Source organism: Pezoporus wallicus, unplaced genomic scaffold (genome assembly GCF_028554395.1).
Source record: "Pezoporus wallicus isolate ANWC-B61680 ecotype Strahan unplaced genomic scaffold, APGP_CSIRO_Pwel_v1 contig_3952, whole genome shotgun sequence".
Classification (NCBI taxonomy): domain Eukaryota; kingdom Metazoa; phylum Chordata; class Aves; order Psittaciformes; family Psittacidae; genus Pezoporus; species Pezoporus wallicus.
Genome location: NW_026635034.1, coordinates 5144522 through 5164205, shown reverse-complemented (window position 1 = coordinate 5164205; position 19684 = coordinate 5144522). Strand labels below are relative to the sequence as shown.

Genomic DNA, 19684 nt, shown 5'->3' with positions numbered 1-19684 from the left:
CCTCAGTGCCTCTGACTTCTTTCATGTCAACTATCTGAAACCTTTCCTTTGCAAATCTGAGCCTGTGCGTGGTTGGGTTGTGTGTAATCACGGGAGTCTGCATTTGCACATCTCTGTCCTTTTGTTATGTTATGCTTTTATCAATAGCTGAGGAGTGATATAAACTGCAGAACCCAAGGTGATGGCAGAGATTTTTTGTGGAGCTCATCTCTTGCAGCATCTCATCTGTGCAAACCATGGCACTGTCTGTCACTGCTAAGCTGCCTGGACTGTAGGACTCCCCCCTAACAGTTGTACCAGTGCAAAGCACAAGTAATTTCACTAAACTAAGAATAGTACTAAAAACCATAAATGAAATTGTGCAAAATGAAACAGATTGGAAGGGAGAAAAGTAGTACCTGAAATGGATATACTCTGCTTTTATATAACACTACAAGAAAACATGGGAAATAAATACAGCACAGCCTCAGTTTGTCTGTACTGAGTCCTAACATTTTATAACTTTATGTAAAAAGAAACAGTGACTGCAGTGCTATTTGGATTACAGAAGATGCAAAGTTCTCTGCAGATTCTGATGTATTTCTGCACTTCATACATACGGGAGATAAATTATGTGTGCACCAACTAGTACAAACAAATGAACAAGAGCCAGAGCTCTTCTGGAGGGATTTTAGGGACAGCAGGCCAGGACTTTGTTGGATTCTGCTTCAAAATTTTCTGGAAAGAGAAGTGTCTCTGCACATCAAAAAAAAAAATGGAATAAAGTGAAAGCAGAGGAATCTCATTGCATCAGTAAGTGCCAGCTATTAACACTTTGCTTCCACACTCTCAGAAATTGCTGACATTTGAAAGGCCAAACTTGTGAACAACCTGAGTTGTTGTTAAAGCTCCAGACTTTCTGAAAATAGAATATTCGCTAACAACATACCTGTTGAAGTTGATGGGGTACAGGATAATATCCTCGGGTGCTTTGCCATCCCACTGGATGATATAAGCCTGCTCAAGCATGACGACAGGCTGGTACTGCTGGTATGGTGCTCCTCTGTTCACGCCTTGCAACCGCAAGGGATGGGAATGGTATGCTGCTCTGGCAATGGATAAGGTCAGATTCTCGGGGCGTCTGGCCTGAATATAAAGCTAAGGGTGAAAAGAAAATGACAAACATATCCATTAAACAAGCCAGACCCAGCCATAACATGTGCATTTGATCATCATTTGCCTGTAAACGGTTTTTTGCCAATGTAGAACTCAGAACATTTGGAAAGTCACTGAAACATTTCCAGTTCAAATAAAAAGGTAAACCAGAAATAGAATCTTCAGCCATTTTTGGGGATACCGTGAAGGGAGATATGAATTGGATAGTGCCATAAAAATGTTCACTATTTAAAATCTTAAGGGAGAAAGGTAATCAGGGAAGTATCTCAAATTAACTTTTTTATGAATTCAAAACAATTGCACTTTCAAAAAAGGCTTATTCCATTGAAAATACAGAAAACTCTTAAGCCATTTCAATGGGCTTTGGATTAGGTCCAGTTATTTAATGGAATCCACATCTTTGCTCTCAAGTAGCAGTCTGGGCTGAAATTTCAGGGGCTAGAATTTGATGGCCTGACTATATGACCTTTTAGACTAAATACCATGTTCCACAGGCTTCAGAAGAGAGCTCCTCTGTGCAGGGACCAAGAGATGCCCTTGGCCTGTAATTCAATTCTACACACCAATTACAAAACTACACTTCAGTTGTATGCTTTTACTGTCCTCACTCAAATGAAGGCCAATTCATAGTGGCAAACACTAGTTTTAAGGCTGAACACATGATGTCCACCTGCTTCCCCCTGTGTGAAATTCCAGTGCAGAAGGAGGATGCACAGCTAGTCATAAGGATCTGTCTTGGCACACTGGGTTACAGAGGACAGCTTATTATATTCCCCAAAGGGTCTCAAATGCACCAATGACAAGTGAGGACACCTATAATCCTGCTTTCTTCCCTCTCACACAGTATGGAATAGCACTCACTGCATCAAGAACTTAAAACATCCAACATAGAAAACCATGTTAGCTCAGAAATGTCTAAGCTTCTACATGAGCATCCATCCAGCAAAATTATTTTGAACTCTGTTTCTGTCTTTGAGGCAGATCAAAATGCAAGCAGTAATCTCTTAACAGTTTTTAATACTCCAGGCAAAGATACAAGCACAGGCAAGACTAGCAGAGAGGGCAAGACTCCATCTACCAGGATATCCACCTTCTAATGCAGGGCTGTGAAACCTGGGCCCCTCACATCTCCATATCTGCTTCTCTTCCTCTTGTCTATGCAGACTGAAAGCTCTGCAAACTCAGACTATTTCTCACTGGTTTATATATGAGCTTATTTTAGTTGGGGTTTGCACCCAGTTCAGCTCCCAGTTCCAGTTTCATGCCCAGAAGGTCTGTGCTTGTGCCTGCTTTTGGTGGCGAGTGTAAGCTCCTCAGGACCTCTAAAAGAGAGGCCACCTCTGCCTACTCCTCACCTCACCCCTGAATTCAGCAGCCACATGCTGAATGCTCAAGTTAAAAATCTGGGTCTCGTGTCAAAGAAGTAATTCAAAAGTGGTTGTAAATATTTCTGGGATATTAGGTCCCTTCTTCCTTTTACATCATTGCATTTTAATGATGAGAGCCTATGCTGAGTGGTATTTGCAGACCCCTGAAGATTAAAGTGGATCCCAGAATTTCGTTAAATGAATTTTTCCTGATGGCTAAAACTATTGATAGTAATTCACTCCAAACTGTCTCTGAGCAGCAGGCCATTTGCTCATTCTTGATGAATAAAGGAAGAATAATTTTTACAATCTGATAAAAGGCCTTTTTTATCTATGAAACCAAGGAGGGAAACCTATTTTCGGTTTATATTCAAACCATGATTGGAGAGTCAGTAACATGCAATACAATAAACCAGATTTCAATCTCGTTCATCCCCACGTGGATGGTAAGTGCTGAGGTCAGAACAGGTGATCAGTAAGATACCTTCAGACTTGAAATCCCATCAATGTATTAATTGTTCTCAACCAAAACAGCATTTTCTGACAAAGAATGGTTGAAATGAACTCTGATACTGCAAAATAATAGCCCACCTGTGTCTTTCTTGATAAGAGGCAAGAGTTTCTGTCCTGTCACTGTAAACTTTGACATGATTTCCTTCTAACATGTGTTTCCAGCAAGCACAGAATGTTAAGGTGGTAGCTGGTATGCACTTACTACAAAATTAAATACAGCAATGATAAAATAAACCAAGAAAGGATGGAAATGCACTCAATAAGCCCCAAAAGCTCCTAAATTACAGACTACCAAGAAAAATAAAATTCTCTAGACTTTAAGGTATTTGTGTAAATTAACAAAGAGAGAGAGTGGGTATTATGCATGGCCTAAGCTGCTCACTATGATTGTTTTCAAGAAAGTGCTGAAAGAGTTTGCAGTATGCTTCAATAAGATGACGAGGAAAGCATGTCAGAGAGTTTTGGTAACATTTTCCTTTGGCCTAGGGACCAAGTCATAGGTCTGATGTTAAGGATGATGGTGGTAGCTGTTTTGAGCATGAAACAGTAATTCCCAGAACAAGGAATAATGCCACTTTGTGTTGACAGAAATATCTGTAAACTGATTTTGTCTCCTGCAATGACCAACAGTGGCCACAGAGTGAACGCCTTCCAGGACGTGATTTTCTGTCCCACAGAAATACAGTAGTGTAACTGGTGAATCTTGACAAATGTTTATCACTAAGGGGTTACAGTAGTAATTGCCTATATGTACATGAAGAGACCCTCAGAATAGTGCTCTATCTTCTCTTGGGATACTACAGTGTAGCTTCTTTCTTCCTCAGCCTTTAATCTGCGACACCTTTACTCACTTGAACTGAACACGGAATACTATCACTTTTCTTCCTTGTATCCACCTTTGCAGGGGCAAAATATTTGTGAAGAATAAAAAGGAGAGAAAGAGATTATTTTTTTTTCTACAATGAAAAATTCCTTAGCAACACCTCCATAATTTTTGGTTAACTCTATCAAAATATTTAAGAGAAGAAAGTGGGTCATGAAGATACTTTAAAATATGAGAAGTGGTGACAGCTTAATGTAGTAAGAGAAGAAAAGCTAGTTAAAGTGTTATAAAATGCAAGCCTTCTACTTTCCTGGGTGGCTTAATGGACACAGTTGTCATTTTAGCTGCTTAACACTTCATGTTAAAAAGATGTGTCAGATTTCCTGTGCTTATATGGCAATTTTCCCAAGTAGATTGTGAAACTGAGAAGATAAGTTCTTTTACAATTCATGGGGGATCTGCTATTCAACTGGAGTATGAAGATAAGCAACATGCAAAGTATTGGAACAGAAAATGTTGCTTTCTGAGAAGAGGTCTGCTTGTTTTGTAGTTTCTTCAAGATTGCTTTTGTCCCACTGTGCTGTCAGCTGTCAAGCTGTGGCAAAATACCTTAAAAAATGAGAAGCTCAAAACATGCTTTCGCCCCTTCTGGTTGTTTGACTGTTCAAAAAAGGCTAGCACCCAGAAAAATGCATTTTCTCTATGAACTTTCCAGAGAAGACTTTAAAATTCTTTCAGAGAGAAAAAAAAAGTTATCTTTCTCTAACACATGCTAGGACATGACAGGATGTCACCGACATCAGCAAAACTACTTTGTTTTTCCACTGGTGTACATCAGAGATCAAAATTGGACCTCTTTCTCCAAATACAGACACCATTAGATGAAAAACATCTTGCAGGCTTTTCCTTCTTCCTACTCTGTGAGATGCTGACAGTCTTCAAGCATTGCAGATACCCTGGGATTGTATGGTTTTGCCTGTGGTTAGAGAAGCACCATTCACTACCAACTGCATCTCTTGCTTGCTTTACATTTAGAAGCATCAGTAGCAAAACCAGCTGCAGAGGCACTGAGTACACAATACCAGCTGAAGATATATAACTTGGAGATGCAGGATCAGTGCAATTGCGAACATTTGCTGCAAGAACAGAGTTAAGAGAAGTGGAATAATTTCATTTCAGCCACCTGCAGTATGGAGGTGACTGAACTGGTGAAATTTCCTAAAGTATTTTAAAATAGCAAGGCATCAATCTTTTGCTAATTCAAAACTGATGCTAATTTATCTATGTGGTAGTCTCATGTCTGTCTAACACCTTTTTAAGCTTGTAAAAGAAAACAGCACATACTGCCAAATGCTTTGCTTATTTTAATAAGGACTAATACCAAAAAAGAGAAGTTTCACAGCCTCTCCTGATGAGCTGCTGTGAAGTCTGCAAAGGAAGCAGTAAGTGCACAGCTTCAACTGCCCAGTGGGAGCAAAGGCACTTGTCTTACAATTTAGATAAAAATCAGAAATGGTTTAGGAATCTCATTTACATTTTAACAAGTAATGTGGGTGTTGAGGAGTCTCCATCTCAGTGCCTTTGGAAATCTTACCCACCTACATGGAATGAGCCTCTCCTGCATTTTTCTTTTATTATTGGCCTTTGCAGCAGCTGAAAGTCAGGTTCATGGAACGCAGAGGACCTCAGTGCCCTGCCGACAGGGTCTGAGTGACTCACACAGATTGCCAGATGTGGTGCTGCCAACTTCCTCTACTGTTCTTCCTTAAATCCTCACTTTATTTACATTACAACATGAGAGTTTCAGCTGTCATTAAAAAGCAAAAGGGTTGGTCTTGTTTGGACAACACCAACTCTGCAGGCTCCAGAATCAAAAGAGGAGGAGTAAAAAACCTGGTAGTTCTTGCCTGTGTAAATTTCATGATTTTGAGCTGCTCCAAGAATCCTTCTTTGGTAGTGAAGGGCAACACTGAAGCTGAAGCAGGAGGCACTTCTTCGTGCTCTTTGCTGAAGGAAGATCTTGGACACCATGTGGAAAAGCGGCATGATGCTTCTTAGAGACATGGAGGAGGAAGCGCCATCAACCAACTGCAGAGAGGTAGGAATGTCAACCTGAGCTGCCAGATTAAAACACCCTCAGAAAAGTCTGTCCCCAGATAGGGGGTTGTGGAGCTAGAGACACTGCCAGAGGATATTGTGGAGCTAGAGACACTGCCAGAGGAATTGGGTTTCCTCAGGCATTTCCTTTCCTGGGCAAATTACATCCAGGAGAAGAAGAGCATGAAAAGTGAATTCAAGAAAACAAGCAGAAAGGAATTAACTGAGCTCTAAGCAGTTTACTCAGAAAGGGTTTGCCTGTAATGTTAGCTGTAGGACTTGGATCTCATGTCTCCATGCCAAGTAGCCCATCCCTAGGCTGACTATCTCAGGCTCGGTTTCAGCAGTAATATAGGAGTCACTGTTTCCTTGAACTGAAAGGATATTTTCACCTGCTTGCGCTAGGGAAGAATAAAAGTTCTTGTCTACCACAGCTACATGGAAAGGAAAACAGATTTTGTAATAGAGTTACTGAGATCAAAGCAAACCATCTTTCTCCACAACTGAATTCACTCCTTTAGGCTTTTGATCTGAAGTATGACACTCAGAATTTAGCACACAAACAAATCACCAGTTAGTCAAGGGGCTGAGAATCAGGGTTAAGCTGAAACACTCCAACAATTACACCCTCCAAATTAAAATGAACCCTGCTGCATAGGACCAATTTCTTCTACCATTCGCATGCATACATTTCCTTACCCAAAACCCATAAAGTAAAGCATTTAATATGAACTTTACTCATCCTGCTGCATGCTACTTAGTAGAAAAACTCTAAGTAATATATCCCAGAGAAGCAAATGTTTATGCTTGCCTAAATCTAGCCAAGGAAATTTTCTATGGTGGAAAAACTGCTTCACCATGTAGAGTGCCATAACCAGGAGGGTATTAATAGAAATAAAAATATAAATGCCTACTTGTTTACAATTCTGAACTTAACTGTTAAGTTTCCAGAACAGAGAGAGCCATTTCTCTAGAGACACAGAGCAAAATCAAGTGCCAAGAACAAAAAATTAAATCAATGGGAGTGTTTCATAGGAGCCCAATCCCATTTCTGCCCAGTCAATAGTAAAGCAGGGGTTGTTAAAGTGCAGCGTCTAGGCACTTAGATGGCAACTCCTGCTCTTTGCAGTACAACTAAAGCAAATGCATATGATTTTGTTTAGCTTAGAGAGATACGCTTATCTGGATCTGACTGTGCAAATGCTTTGTATGCATAGAGTCCCAAAGACAATTGAATTCTCAAAAGTTTCATGCAGAAAGTTCCATGGAGAAAGCAGAGCTGTGTCTGACTACTCAAACTGCAAGCCTACACATTATTATACATCAGAGAAGCCACAGAGGAAGCACTTTCAGAAATCTCCCAATATGGAAAATCTACGCTCACAAAACTGCATGTTAGAAAGGGAAACCTGACAGCCTGCTCTGATCGAGGCAATTTTAACTCTGCCCAGTCTTCAATGACTTCAATTAGAGTTTCCTGTGCCACACTGCTGCTGTCAGTTCCATGTCTACTGATCCTCAATGGGACAAGAGCTTGCAGCATGCTCCCAAGCTCCCTATTAAATAAATAAATAACACCTGCTATATCTCATGAGCTTGGATCTTATTTTAACATTACTTCATAAGTGATGACACTTCTCAGTGCACCCCACTGCAGACTTTGTTTGATAGTGCAGGGCTGTTCTCAGGGACCATAATAAAATAATGGTCCTTCCTAAAGCCTCATCTTGCATGAAGGCTTCCAGTACTCACTCTCCAACCTCAAACCACATGGTGCTCTATGTGCCCAACACACATAGTCTTAATCTTTGTCTTGCTCAACACAAACAGGAGACCTGGCAAGATGTCTAACTGCAGCTTTAAAATAGGCCTAGATAACTTTTCAGTAAATATGTTAATATTCTTTGGAAGTGGAGGAGCAAGGAGAGCCATCTGCAATCTCTTACATGTGGCCGTGAAAGCTGTGGTGAGTCACATATTTACAGTACGTTCTATCCGCACACAAAGGTTGTGTTGAGATTTGAGCAACATAAAATGAACCACAATCTGATTTTGAGAATCTTTCTTTCTTCCTTTCTTTTTACTTTCTTTTTCTTTTTCTCTCTTTTATTTTCTTTTCTCTTTTCTTTTTTTTTCTCTTTGCTTTTCTTTTCCTTTCTCTTTCTCTACTTAGAGGTTACCTGGGATTTGCAGCCCTTTCTACCAGGGTGTTGACTGACCGTGCCTCACCCAGTGACATCTGGATGGGAAATAAGTGTGAGTTTGTGTCTCAACCACCCATTTCACCATACTGAACACAGTGGGATGTATCAGAGAAGTAAAACCTTCCATTACTGAAACTTGGCTCACCAGACTTATCCACTAGAGCCCCACAACAGCGGACAAATGCCTCGAAGCAAGAACTAGAAAACAACACTTTTCCCCAACTCAGTTTCAACTTGCAGCTGCTTGTGGCAATGGGAAGAGACAGGGCTCCTTACATTCACAGGTTCTAGGCAGCTGCAGAGCAGGAGCTTTACTGAGTCCTTGGAATTAGGCAGATAAGACTGAGAGGAGTAAATTTATACCAAATTTATTATTCACCTCTTACCTTATGGAGTGTTGAGTAGGCTTCACTCCATCGCCCCTCAGCAGACTACCTGAAGAACACCCACCCTACATGCACAGCAATGCTGCCTGCAGACACCCTCCATTACCTGTGCGAATTTCCCAGTACACATCAACCCATTCCAGCGTGGGACAGTAAGACACCCAGGATGACGCAGCAAGTAGTTGTCCGCTCTGCCTATGAAGGTGTCCGGATACCCTGTCACCGAGCCGTCCAGGTCATGGAATATAGACATTTTGTCACCATCATTGTCATTGTTTCCAAACCACTGGCCTGATCTGCCAAAAAACACTTTCAGTCCAACCTAGCAGGAGCAAATAAGAAGAAACTGGTTAGGTCTAAGTAAGGACTTGGGTTTGCAGTGCTTTAACAGCCAAAACAGCAATACAGCTAGAACTAGAAAGTAAACAGTTTTGTTTTGTCTTGTCTACTTAGAAAAATTTCCAACTGTATTGGCTTTCCCCTCATTTCTTAACCCCAGGAGATATTTCTACAAAAATGAGACTTTTGATTCTTTGAAATGCACCCACACAACTCTCTATTCCTTGAAATCACACAGCAATAAATCATGCAGTGGCAAAAGGAAGGGGATGACTCAAAGGGTAGCAAAGTACATAAAGCCATGAAGCTTACTGAGGACTATCACAACTGAAACAAGAACTACTAGATATTTGGTGAATTTTCTCATGTGTTTTTCATATATTTTCTCGTGTATTTTTCTAAGTGATACTGTGGGGGCTATTGTTTTCTAATTGCTCCTCCTAAGACCTTATAAAACTCACAAAAGTGACAGCAATTCTCAGAATTTGCTCTAGTACACATTTTAATATTTTCCCTGAAGAATTTATTTTTTTAGGGAAAGCAAATAACAGGAAGCAGCATTATCACCAATATGCATATCTCCTTTATCAAGATTTTTCAGTAGCTAAGTAGAAGAATCTGTCCTGATACAAAATCCAGCAAAACAAGGGAACTGCAGATGTTCCACAAAAAAGCATGGAATATTTTATGTCTGCAGATAAAATTAGTACAGTGTGTGATGATTAAGTTCAGAAATAATCAAGAAATAAATTAGTCTAGGTCGAGCACTCTGCATCCTGCAGCAATGTGTGTAAAAGCAGGCAGCATAAATAGCCACTGGATCACACTGACTCAAAAGACTCTGATTTGTTCCATTTAGTCCAATTCATTTTAATTGGACTGTACAAATGAGTAAGAGTTAGGGTCAGTAGGATTAGGCTGCAAGTTTACCAAGGGCTTTAAAGGCTTTATTTTAACAATAATAAACAGAACAGCTTAGGAGAATACGAGGGTCATTGTGATTCTGAGGTAGATGGAAAGTCCCACTGGCTTAAGAAGAATGACCACTGCAGCAACAACTACTTGCAGAATATAAGTCTTTATTACTTAAAATTAAATTAGAGCCTAGAACCATTTTTCTGTCACCTTCTTGTCTGAGTCTCATAAACAAACAGCTGAAGCAGTCTCATTTAAAGGAGGCTCAAATGCTTGGAAATTTAATGTGTTTTTTTGAGTATTTTAAAACCTTTTCTTACTGCACCACAGTAAATTTTTGCCCAAGGGGCTATTTGGCAAAGTAGAGAGATCCCCAAAGTTGGGAGGGGTTTTTTATTTCATTTTGATTTATAAAAGAAGAGATATTAATTAAAATTTAAACACTGTGTTGCAGCTCAAAGCTCCATAATAAATACTTTGTGACAAAGTTGGGAGATGAGTACGAAAAAAGGCACTTCACTGCAGAGAACATAGCTGTACTTCAAAATAAACTAAAGCACAGCTAGTACTGCTTGTATTTGATTAACACTCCATGTTTCCATCTAACAGCAGACAGTTTTGGTGCTACAGCTAATCTGATCTCTAACATTCTCCTCTAAAAAGTCTGAAAATCAGAAACAAAATGCTAGTGTTAATGAGCAGTGTCAGGTCTTTCATAAGTCTCAAGGTTACCTTAGTGCGGTACACTGTGGCATAGAGGTGTACTGAGTTTGCAGCTACAGCAATGGCAATATGTATTTTTTTCTAAGTGAAGGCACATGAACAAAGGCTCAGCTCATCAGGTATGTCCATGTGGAGCCAGGAATGAGCTACAAGAGGGTGCAGAGACAGGTCACGTCTAGCTACCACAGTACTATTCAGACACCTATTTTTCATTAGGTGTGGACTACTTGGGAGTGGTACGGTACAAAGGTTACTCGAATTACCTGTCTGAAGCCTGACAGGGAGATGATGGTTTTATGAGTACATAATCTCTTAGGAATATGCTAACTCAACCTGTCCAAGGGCAGCACACCTAACACACCTGCAGTGTAGTCCTGAAGACTGCAGTGGAAAACACTTTCTATATTAAAAATTACTAATGTACTGGAAAACATCACAATAAATTGCAACTTCTTCTAAAATTCAAGTGTTGGCACATGCTGCCAGAAAAAGCCACATCACTTTAACACTGGTATCATGTTAAGGAACTTTTATCCAGTGTGAATCTTTCTCTATTTTACTATCCAAGGACTCTGCCCTTGTTAGCATGGCTTTTACTCTGCTGGAATAATGCAAGTCCTCACCCTGCCAAGTTCCCTTCAGTCAGGAGTCTCTTTAGGGTTAGGTTTGGGTCTTCTTTTTGCCCTCTTTTTAAGAGAATAACAGGCTTGCCCTTTAAATGAGTGTCTACTTTTCTTTTTCCTATCATGAACTGTTTGCAAACTTCTGCTTTGACGCAGAAACCGAGCACTAAGCCACACAGGCTAAACATAGTAAAGGCAACATTAGGAAGTGGACATCTCTTAGCTAGGCAGGACTGCAATCCCATGGGAATCGCTAGACCATAGCCAGGAAACAGTGCTGTCTCCTCCAAGCTCTTCCGGGGACCACAAACCCACCCAACACAGGCCGCTGGGATTTCTTTGGCACAAGTAATTTCAGAGACACCATAGTGTTGACACAGCCAGGAGCAGAAAAGGACTGAATCCACTCTAAGCTCCTGGCTGCAGGGAAAAAATAACCAGAGAGAATATTAGCAATGGATGCGAATAGGGCAGTTTGTGAATCTTCTGTACCTGCTGAGGTGGCCTTGTTCATGGGAGACCAAAAGGTCACATACAACCTCTTGCTCCTTAGCTCACTCTAAAGGAGCTGTGCAGCAAAAGGACAGAAGAATAAATAGGTTGCTATTTTATGACTAAAATGAGATATGTCAGGTCTTCTTAAGAAATAATGCACAAGTGTCCTGTTTGGGCATGGCTCAGTTCTGGCCTGGGGCTACCTCCTTTGAGCTCTCCCAAGTTCTACTGACTGACAGTAATGAGATCTAATGTTGCTATTGATAAATGCAAAGATATCTTAATATGTGAGATTTAGAATTGTCAATGAAAAGGCAACTAGAATGTTTTCTGTGGAGCTCAATGTTTAGTTCTTCTGTTCTCCTTGACCGTTATTTTTATGCAGGAATTAAACAAGAACTGACTGCCTTTAGTATTTTATTGTCTAACCAGTCTGCTGATTACTCTGATTAATTATACAATTATTCCTCCAGCATGACTAATCGTTTTGTCATCCCTACATAACTGGGGGTAATGTTTAATTTCTTCCTAAAAACCAACAGTAAAATGATTGTCCTTTAGGGAATTAGTACTTAGCTACACTTTAAAAAGTCATAAAATGAAGCCTGGAGACAGAAAATTAATTACAACAGCCTACAAGCTCTATCCTAACTAGTCAAAGACATATTGTCCTATATAGCAATTAGCAACAAAACAATAGACTAACCATGGTCCTTCGAGTCTAAAATCAGATTTAGCACATCTGGGTTCAACCCAGATGAAACAGAATCAAAGTGAAAAGTAAATGCTGAGCTGCAAGCGGTTACAATCATAAATGGTTTTTAAGTAGGCAAAATACCAACTTCAGAAACAGGTATTTCTTGGAAATGTACGTACAGTAAATTATTGGGATAATGTCATTCCAGTTTTTTGTAATAAGATGACAGTCTACTATTCTAATTTGCTTTGCAGAAGTATTCAGCAAGTCTTCTGACCATTTTTACTCTGAAAACCTCAGATCTTAAAGGGGTGAAAGTACTAAACTGCCTCTCAGACAAAAAATGCTGGGATATTTAACAGGCTTATTGGCTTCAAATGGTGCAACTCTATTAAAGAGATGCACTTTCAGCCATTCAAGATGTAATAATTCCTTTGATGATGTTCACAGATATCATCTGCCTAGAGCCATTCTGTTGGACAGAGTTCTATGGCCATTACAGGTGGAAAATTTCCACTCTCTTCCATTCCACTGATCAAACTATTTCATCATACGTTTTTCTCTAAGCTCCCCTCCCCGGTTCCAGGTTGATTTTCTCATTCATGCTCCCCATAACCATCTTATAACCATGTCCCCAAGGGAGGACACAAAGAACGTGCACCAAATTAAGCCCTTATTCTTGCTCCAAAGCTCCCTGAAGATCAAAAGTAACTAAGATTTCTTTACTGAAAAGCACAGGAACTGTGTTTTCTTTAGAGGAGCAGTCAAGTGACTGCAGTCTACGACATCCTTTCATGAAATACCCTTCTGCTGTTGGTCTGTGTGCACCAGAGAGGCGACAAAGTAACTGCTTACCACAGGGAGTTATATTGGTCAGTCCTACAGCAATGGAAATTTTCCTAAAAATAAAACCAAACTTCAAGCCAAACTTACTACAATTCATGAACATCGTCACAAGTATGGACCTTGTTTGAAAAAAGCTAAGGAGAGTTTATGATCCCTCAGCGAAAGGTGGAATCTATCATAATTTCCCAGGGCCATGATCCCTGCAGGAATCCAGGACAAGGACTGGAACTGGTCAGCATCCTACAGCTCCTACCAAGTCAGAGATATAGGGCTGGTTCTGCTCTCACTGCTCAAGGGAAATGCCTGTTGTGCTCAACAGGAATTTCACTGCTGACCTCAGAAACTGGGTCATGTTTTTCCATCTAAGTGCATTTTCTACTTCTGTGTAAGAATTGTGCTGCAGCTTACTGTCTTCTGGCATCTCAGTTGTGCCCTTCTCAATCTCTGAGGCCAGGTCCTCAGCAGGTCCTCAGCACGTGAGCTGGTAATGCTGCACCAGTTAAGAGTGGTGCTCTGGCTCTTGCGGTCACAAGGTGAAACCTTACTCTAATGCAAATTATTTTATGTATGTCTGCCCAGGCATAACATACATTTTACTAGCTTATAAATAACCCTCATTTAAAAAAAAAGTGTTGCAAAATGAACTGATGGTATGCACTAAGGTAACATGGACCACTACATGGAAATCCCTGCTCTAGGGTAGACCTCTTACCACTTCTAAAATCCTCAGAAACTTGCACATCTAACAGCACATATTTCTGCTTTTTTACTTACACTCTTCTCCATCAGGATCTGTGACACATTATTCTGAGGGCTTATCTGCCAGGAGTTTTTCATGAAGAACCCGATGGCACTTGAGTATCTGTCAACAGTCGGAGTGAACTTCTTGAAAGTGCATTTTGACATCCTGACAGGCCCATCGTAAATCTGGAATCCACGAATAGGGAAAGTCCTGTGAGATTTAAAAACAGGCACAGTCAGGTGTGAAAACCTTGGGCAAGCTCTGAGTACTCCTGAAAGCACAGAGATACTAACAGGTAGCTAAACCACCTTTCCTTTGACAAAACTGGGACCTGCACGCTCATCACACAGTTAAGGAAATATAAAACTCTGCTGAATATCCTCTACATGGTATGGCTCAAATGCCAAAGAAAAAGACTCATAAGCTTGCCTAAGTCTTGCAATCTGGGGTTAAGCAGTTCAAAAACCTTTTCTCCAGCCACCCTGGAGCTCATCACCACAAGGAAGACCCAAAAGCTGTGTGGCAGCATTGCCATCAGGTTCCTGTTCCAGGGCAGACAGGTTTCCCAGGAAAACATCGGCACAGATCAGTCAGACTCCCTGGAGAAAAGTCTCTCCTTGGAAGCAAGTGCCAAGTGATGCAGCAGTTTCTCTTCTCCATACAAGACTTTTCACACAAGCTCCCTAAGACCTAGTACACAGCATTTCATACAGAAAAGCTGTTTCTGAAGTATCTGTCCATGGATGTGTTGTCAAGACATTAGTGTTGAAGGAGACACCACTGGAGTCACAGGTAAGGGCCCACCCCTTCCATGGTTTGTTTGGTTTGTTTGACAAGGTGCCAAGTTTTGTTTGGCCCTGGCTATGTTTGATTAAAGGGTGGCCTGCACCATCTCCACAGATGGTAATGAAGCTGGCTAGTAGCACAAGAGTGTTTCTTGACCATGTAATTCCTCTTCAATTTTGAGAGCTGTTATCTCAGTAGTTGGGTTTGGTACAACCCTTACATCCCACTTTGTACTATGGTGCAAGGACAAGTATCATTAGACATACTCCTTTCCAAGAGTACATTGCTTAACAATACGATTAGAACTTGCTTGTACTCCAAAGGAGCCTTTTGTGCAATTGCAATTAAAATTACAACACTGATAATAACTGATGATAGCTCTAATTACCCTTGCTGTCGTTCACAGATCCCATTCCTGTGTCACTTATGGCTGAGACATAATAGTCATGGCTGTGTGCATGTCATGTCTGCTGAGTATTAATAATTTTATATTCCTCATAGAGGGTTTAATAATTGGTGAGCATCACCAAAAACAGATGAGGGTATAATTTAGGCTTGGGAAAGCACAACTTGCTATAGGGATGTGGGAAGGGACCACGGTTGCCAAACAGGAGGTTGTGCTGCTATCAAAATACAAAATAACATACAGCTACTGAAAGAGAAATAAGATGCAATAATGACGGAAGGTTTCACCTTTGTCAAACCAGCCATGTTTGCCCAGCTACCCGGCAGGAGGGATGATAGCTTGGTGTATGGGAGCTGCACCATCAGCTCGATGCTGTGCTACTGAAGTACTACACAAAAGCCATTTGGTATCTTTCAGATTCTCTAATCCATTCTCCAGTCACTAATAAATTAAGCAGAAAATTAAATCAAACACATTCAGGCGAGAAAGCTCTCAAGCTGTTGGCCTGAAAAGTGAGTTTATTTGGATGCTTATTATTTCTGGCCTGTACAATGATTTAAACACCCGGTATAAATTACTTATTGGTAGTCACATTCATTCCTGAGGCTTTTCTTCTAGCTTATACTAACACCAAGAGGAAATGGCAGAAGAAAAACTCACTTGTTTCTGGGTAGTGTTCTGCACTCTCCATTTGCCCCTTTTCCCCAGTAGCTGTTTTGGCCTCCCTGAGACCCAAAATTGCTGCTTTCTCCAACAAAAATAGAGCGTGTCACCTCCAGGCTGGAGCCTTCGTCTGTCGGGAAAGTTCCATCACTACAAGCAAAGAAACAGCAGGTAACTATGCAGCACTGCAGAAATGATGAATTAACACTTAATTACATCACAGACACAGTAAAATTTCTTTCTTAATTTGTAAAAAGAAAAAAAAATGCATTCACTGGTATAAGGATGCTTTAAAACCTCTTTAGAAACCAGCAGGTTAATACTGAGGTAGCTTAGCACTCAGGCATCAGTAATAGAGGTAACTTAGCCTGGGTAAAACCAACAGTATGATATAATTGCTCCATGCTGTTGCTTTATAGATTTTTAGCTATATCCCTGAAGCGAGAGCCAAGTATCACTGACTCTCATTGCCTGCAGTGGGCTTTGGATATGCCTTGGTTTCGCAGGTCTTTTGCAAAACAGATGCAGATGGTAGCAGCAGGAGCATGGCAGACCCCAGCAGAGGAGGCAGGAGACTTGCTGTGCCACCACATGGGACTATCACAGCCACCCTGCCCTGACAGCACACAAGCTACAAGCAATACTGCTCCACTGGGATAGAGCAGAAGAAAAGCCTCCCCAAACGCAGAGCCAGATGTTTAGTCTACTGGTTCAGGACCAACCGCCCAAAAGGAAATATTCAGCAATTACCATGTATTCCCCTGACATGCTGAGGCAAAGAGAATGAAAGGCTAAATTGCCCCTTGTATTAATGGCTGCCCAGGGAAGACTTGATGTGGTCTGGGAGGGAAATGTGAGGTTTCTTGTGTCTTACAGTAATTGCCAGAGGAGTGTCTCAGCTTCCACTCTTCAGCCTGTTACACTGAGGGGAAAAATGGGAAGAAGATCCATTTTAAGAAATTACCTTGCCAGAGTGAGTCCAATTCCATTGTCTGAAAACCTGGGACAGAAGAAACAGAGGTGTAAATGATGGGGAATGTCTGCAGTGAGTTTGGCCTACAGGCCTATTTATGTCTGCCAGGAGGGTAACGATTTAACACACAGTTAAAGTAACCTACCCTGAGTTGCAGAATATAATGTCGCCACCCCTAGCCCAGGCCCCATGGTCATTATTTTTAAAAGCAATAAGACCATCAATCACGGCAGGAACTCGCGGCTTTTCAGGATCAGCATCTTGATGTGGGCGAAACCTGAAGCAAGGAGCTTAGTTAATGCGGCACAAGAGACATACGAATCAGCCTCAGACAGGGGAGGTTGTGCCTGGCAGACCTTGTCTGGCTTCCACACATCAGTGTGATGGGCATAAAGAGGTGATATGCCCTGGATGAGAGTCAGGCTATTAGCTTGGTTTCATTTCTGTGCCTTGGTACAAAAGAGAAAACAAGCATTCACAAAGGTGAATCAAGTGATTTCTCACTAGACTTCAACAGCACCGCATCTACTCCCTAATTTGATTCAGTGTGATTTTAGAGGCATAGAAAACATTCTTCCAAAGTCACTTGGGTCCTTTTGTAATTGTCTTTACAGGGTCCATTGAGAATCCCTGGGTTGATGCTAGAAAATCAATTAGGCACTTTCAAGAATCTCATTCAGCAAAGATAATGGAGTAATTGAAGCTGCTTTCCTTGCATGTACAGACCAGACATCCGTATGCTTCTGTGTCTGCTGAAAGAGAAGCTATGATATGAAAATAGGATTCGCCCTGGGAACTGGGAGCTTCTCAATTACTTGCCGGCTATTTCTTGCCATGCTGGCTGTTAATGGTAGATTTGTGCTGTGTTTCGGAAAATATCACCATTGCTTTTTCTGAGTCTGCCCTCACCTCCTACTTCTTCCAGCTGCTGTACTAGGGAATGTGTCTCCTTGGTGCCCAAGGGGATGACCCTGGTGGGGAAGTCTCACAAAGGGACACAAAGTGACCCTTTCAGCCATACGGGAGCATGGTATGTGACATTGATATGGGATGATGGAGGAGGAAAAATGGCAAAGCTGAAACAGGAGCAGGGCCCAATTTCTGCCACAGCCTCCTCACACAGACCTATAGGACTGCAGCAAGCGAGGAAATGGCCTTAATTTACCTGCTTCTGCTCTGTGAAATGGAGTTCAGAGATTTTAAAGCAGCTGACAAAAAGCTCTGAGGCTACTTGACTTTCCTCATTAATCCTAGACCAGACTCAGCAGTCTCTTACATCATCATTCAGATGTAAGTTCTTTTAAGTAATTAATAAGAAATGTTGGTGATTACAAACCCGCTAATGGACTAATGGGATCTGGATCCCCTTCCACATACTTCACTGCTTAGTCCTCATAACCCCAAGTGTATGTGTATCGTTTTTTGATCCACAATAACACAAACAGTTAAGTGCATAGCTATGAAATATTTGCCTCTGCACATCAGAGATAGCTTGTGTGTTTTCTTCAGATGCTCCAGCCGTAATGAGGCTCTAATGATCTGCTAAATACAGTGCAGAAGCCAAGAAGCAATACAAGGATCCAAACTACTTAACCATACAGCATGTGCTTACCTGGCATTATCGACAGTGAGATACTCTCTGGGATCTTCAGCGTTGGCTCTCGTTGTCTTTACTCCTTTTCCAATAAACAAACCGGCCTGAAAACACACGCGACTCCAATTATTTTAACAGATCACTGAATAGAAACCCAAGATCTCAGATTTTTACCAAAGAACATGGGCAGCCAGTGCATGAGAACACAGTCAGCCCCTGCAGCCTGGGTTTTATCTTCCCTTTAGGTGTCACTTGGCACTGCTCAGCATGACATTAGCACAGGATGTAGCACGCTGAAGTCAGGACAGAGCCCGGCCTGCCATATGTTATGCATCAGCATTGTGGGCTGTCTTCTGACCCAAAGCAAGGCACTGAACTCCCACTCTCTCCCTCTCTCTTGCAGAAAGCTATAAGGGACTCTGCCAAGCTCTTGATAATTTTGTGGAAAAAGAGTGTTGTTAAGAAGCAAGATTTTAAATGAAGAGTGACAAGTCCCCTGACAGTCAAAAGAGAACATGAGCCGATGTAGCCAACGTCAAGACTTAGGGCAAAGCAGCAGCTGTCACGGACCAAAATGTAAAATATACATGACACAGAACAGCACTGATTTCAATCTAGAATCCTGAGAAATAAGTTAAAATGCTCTTTACAGCTTACAGGTTACATTTTCATGTCAACAGTGTATTTGGGGGAGAAAGTGTTTTTCTTGGAATTACTCTTGAATTTTAGGCCTTATTTTTCAAAGGTGATGAGCAGTCCCTGGCACAAACGGCTTCTGCTCATCCCCCTATGCCCTTGTACCACTGTGGCCAACAGCAGTGCTCAGTGTCCTGTTTGTCATTCCTTGAATCTCACTTAGTTGTAGGTGTACCCACGGCCTGGGCTCATCCCCTCTAGCACAGGCACCAACTGAAGTGCCTGAAACAGGACCTCCATTCTGCTCAGCTCCCTCTTTGCTCATTAGAAAGAGCATCACCCCCAAAAGTTGGCTGTCTTGATATAGTGTTAAAAGAACTTTATGAAAATGTAAGACACCCATGACCACCTGATTTCAGAGCACCACACACAGTCATCCCCAGGTCATACAACTATATTGATAGAAACATAAAAAACCCCATCCACATGCCTTGAAATTGGAGTGGACTCTGTTGTTGTAAAATACTCCCAAGGGGGTATATTCAGCCTGTCCCTCTGGATATTGCCCCTCAGACTGTCCAGTGGGAACCCGGTGAAAGATGTACCATATCCCAACATCCTAAAAGACAAAGGAAGGTCTGAGAAATGGGACACTGCAATTAATGACACAGGTTATACTGGGGATTTAGGGTTTCCACTGT

The 19684-nt window shown here is 41.4% G+C and overlaps 1 protein-coding gene across 1 annotated transcript in view; it reads right to left on the bottom strand.

Annotated features, from left to right (window-relative positions):
- Positions 1 to 19684, bottom strand: part of LOC130609168 (cell surface hyaluronidase-like) — a 50051-nt gene that overhangs the window by 19423 nt on the left and 10944 nt on the right. Inside the window, exons 10-17 of the mRNA XM_057427868.1 lie at positions 19474 to 19602; positions 18366 to 18451; positions 16899 to 17030; positions 16745 to 16780; positions 15778 to 15930; positions 13958 to 14135; positions 8652 to 8867; positions 929 to 1137 (exon numbers count right to left, since the gene is read on the bottom strand). Coding sequence (XP_057283851.1) covers positions 929 to 1137; positions 8652 to 8867; positions 13958 to 14135; positions 15778 to 15930; positions 16745 to 16780; positions 16899 to 17030; positions 18366 to 18451; positions 19474 to 19602 — 1139 coding nt within the window. The remainder of the gene's footprint in view (positions 1 to 928; positions 1138 to 8651; positions 8868 to 13957; positions 14136 to 15777; positions 15931 to 16744; positions 16781 to 16898; positions 17031 to 18365; positions 18452 to 19473; positions 19603 to 19684) is intronic.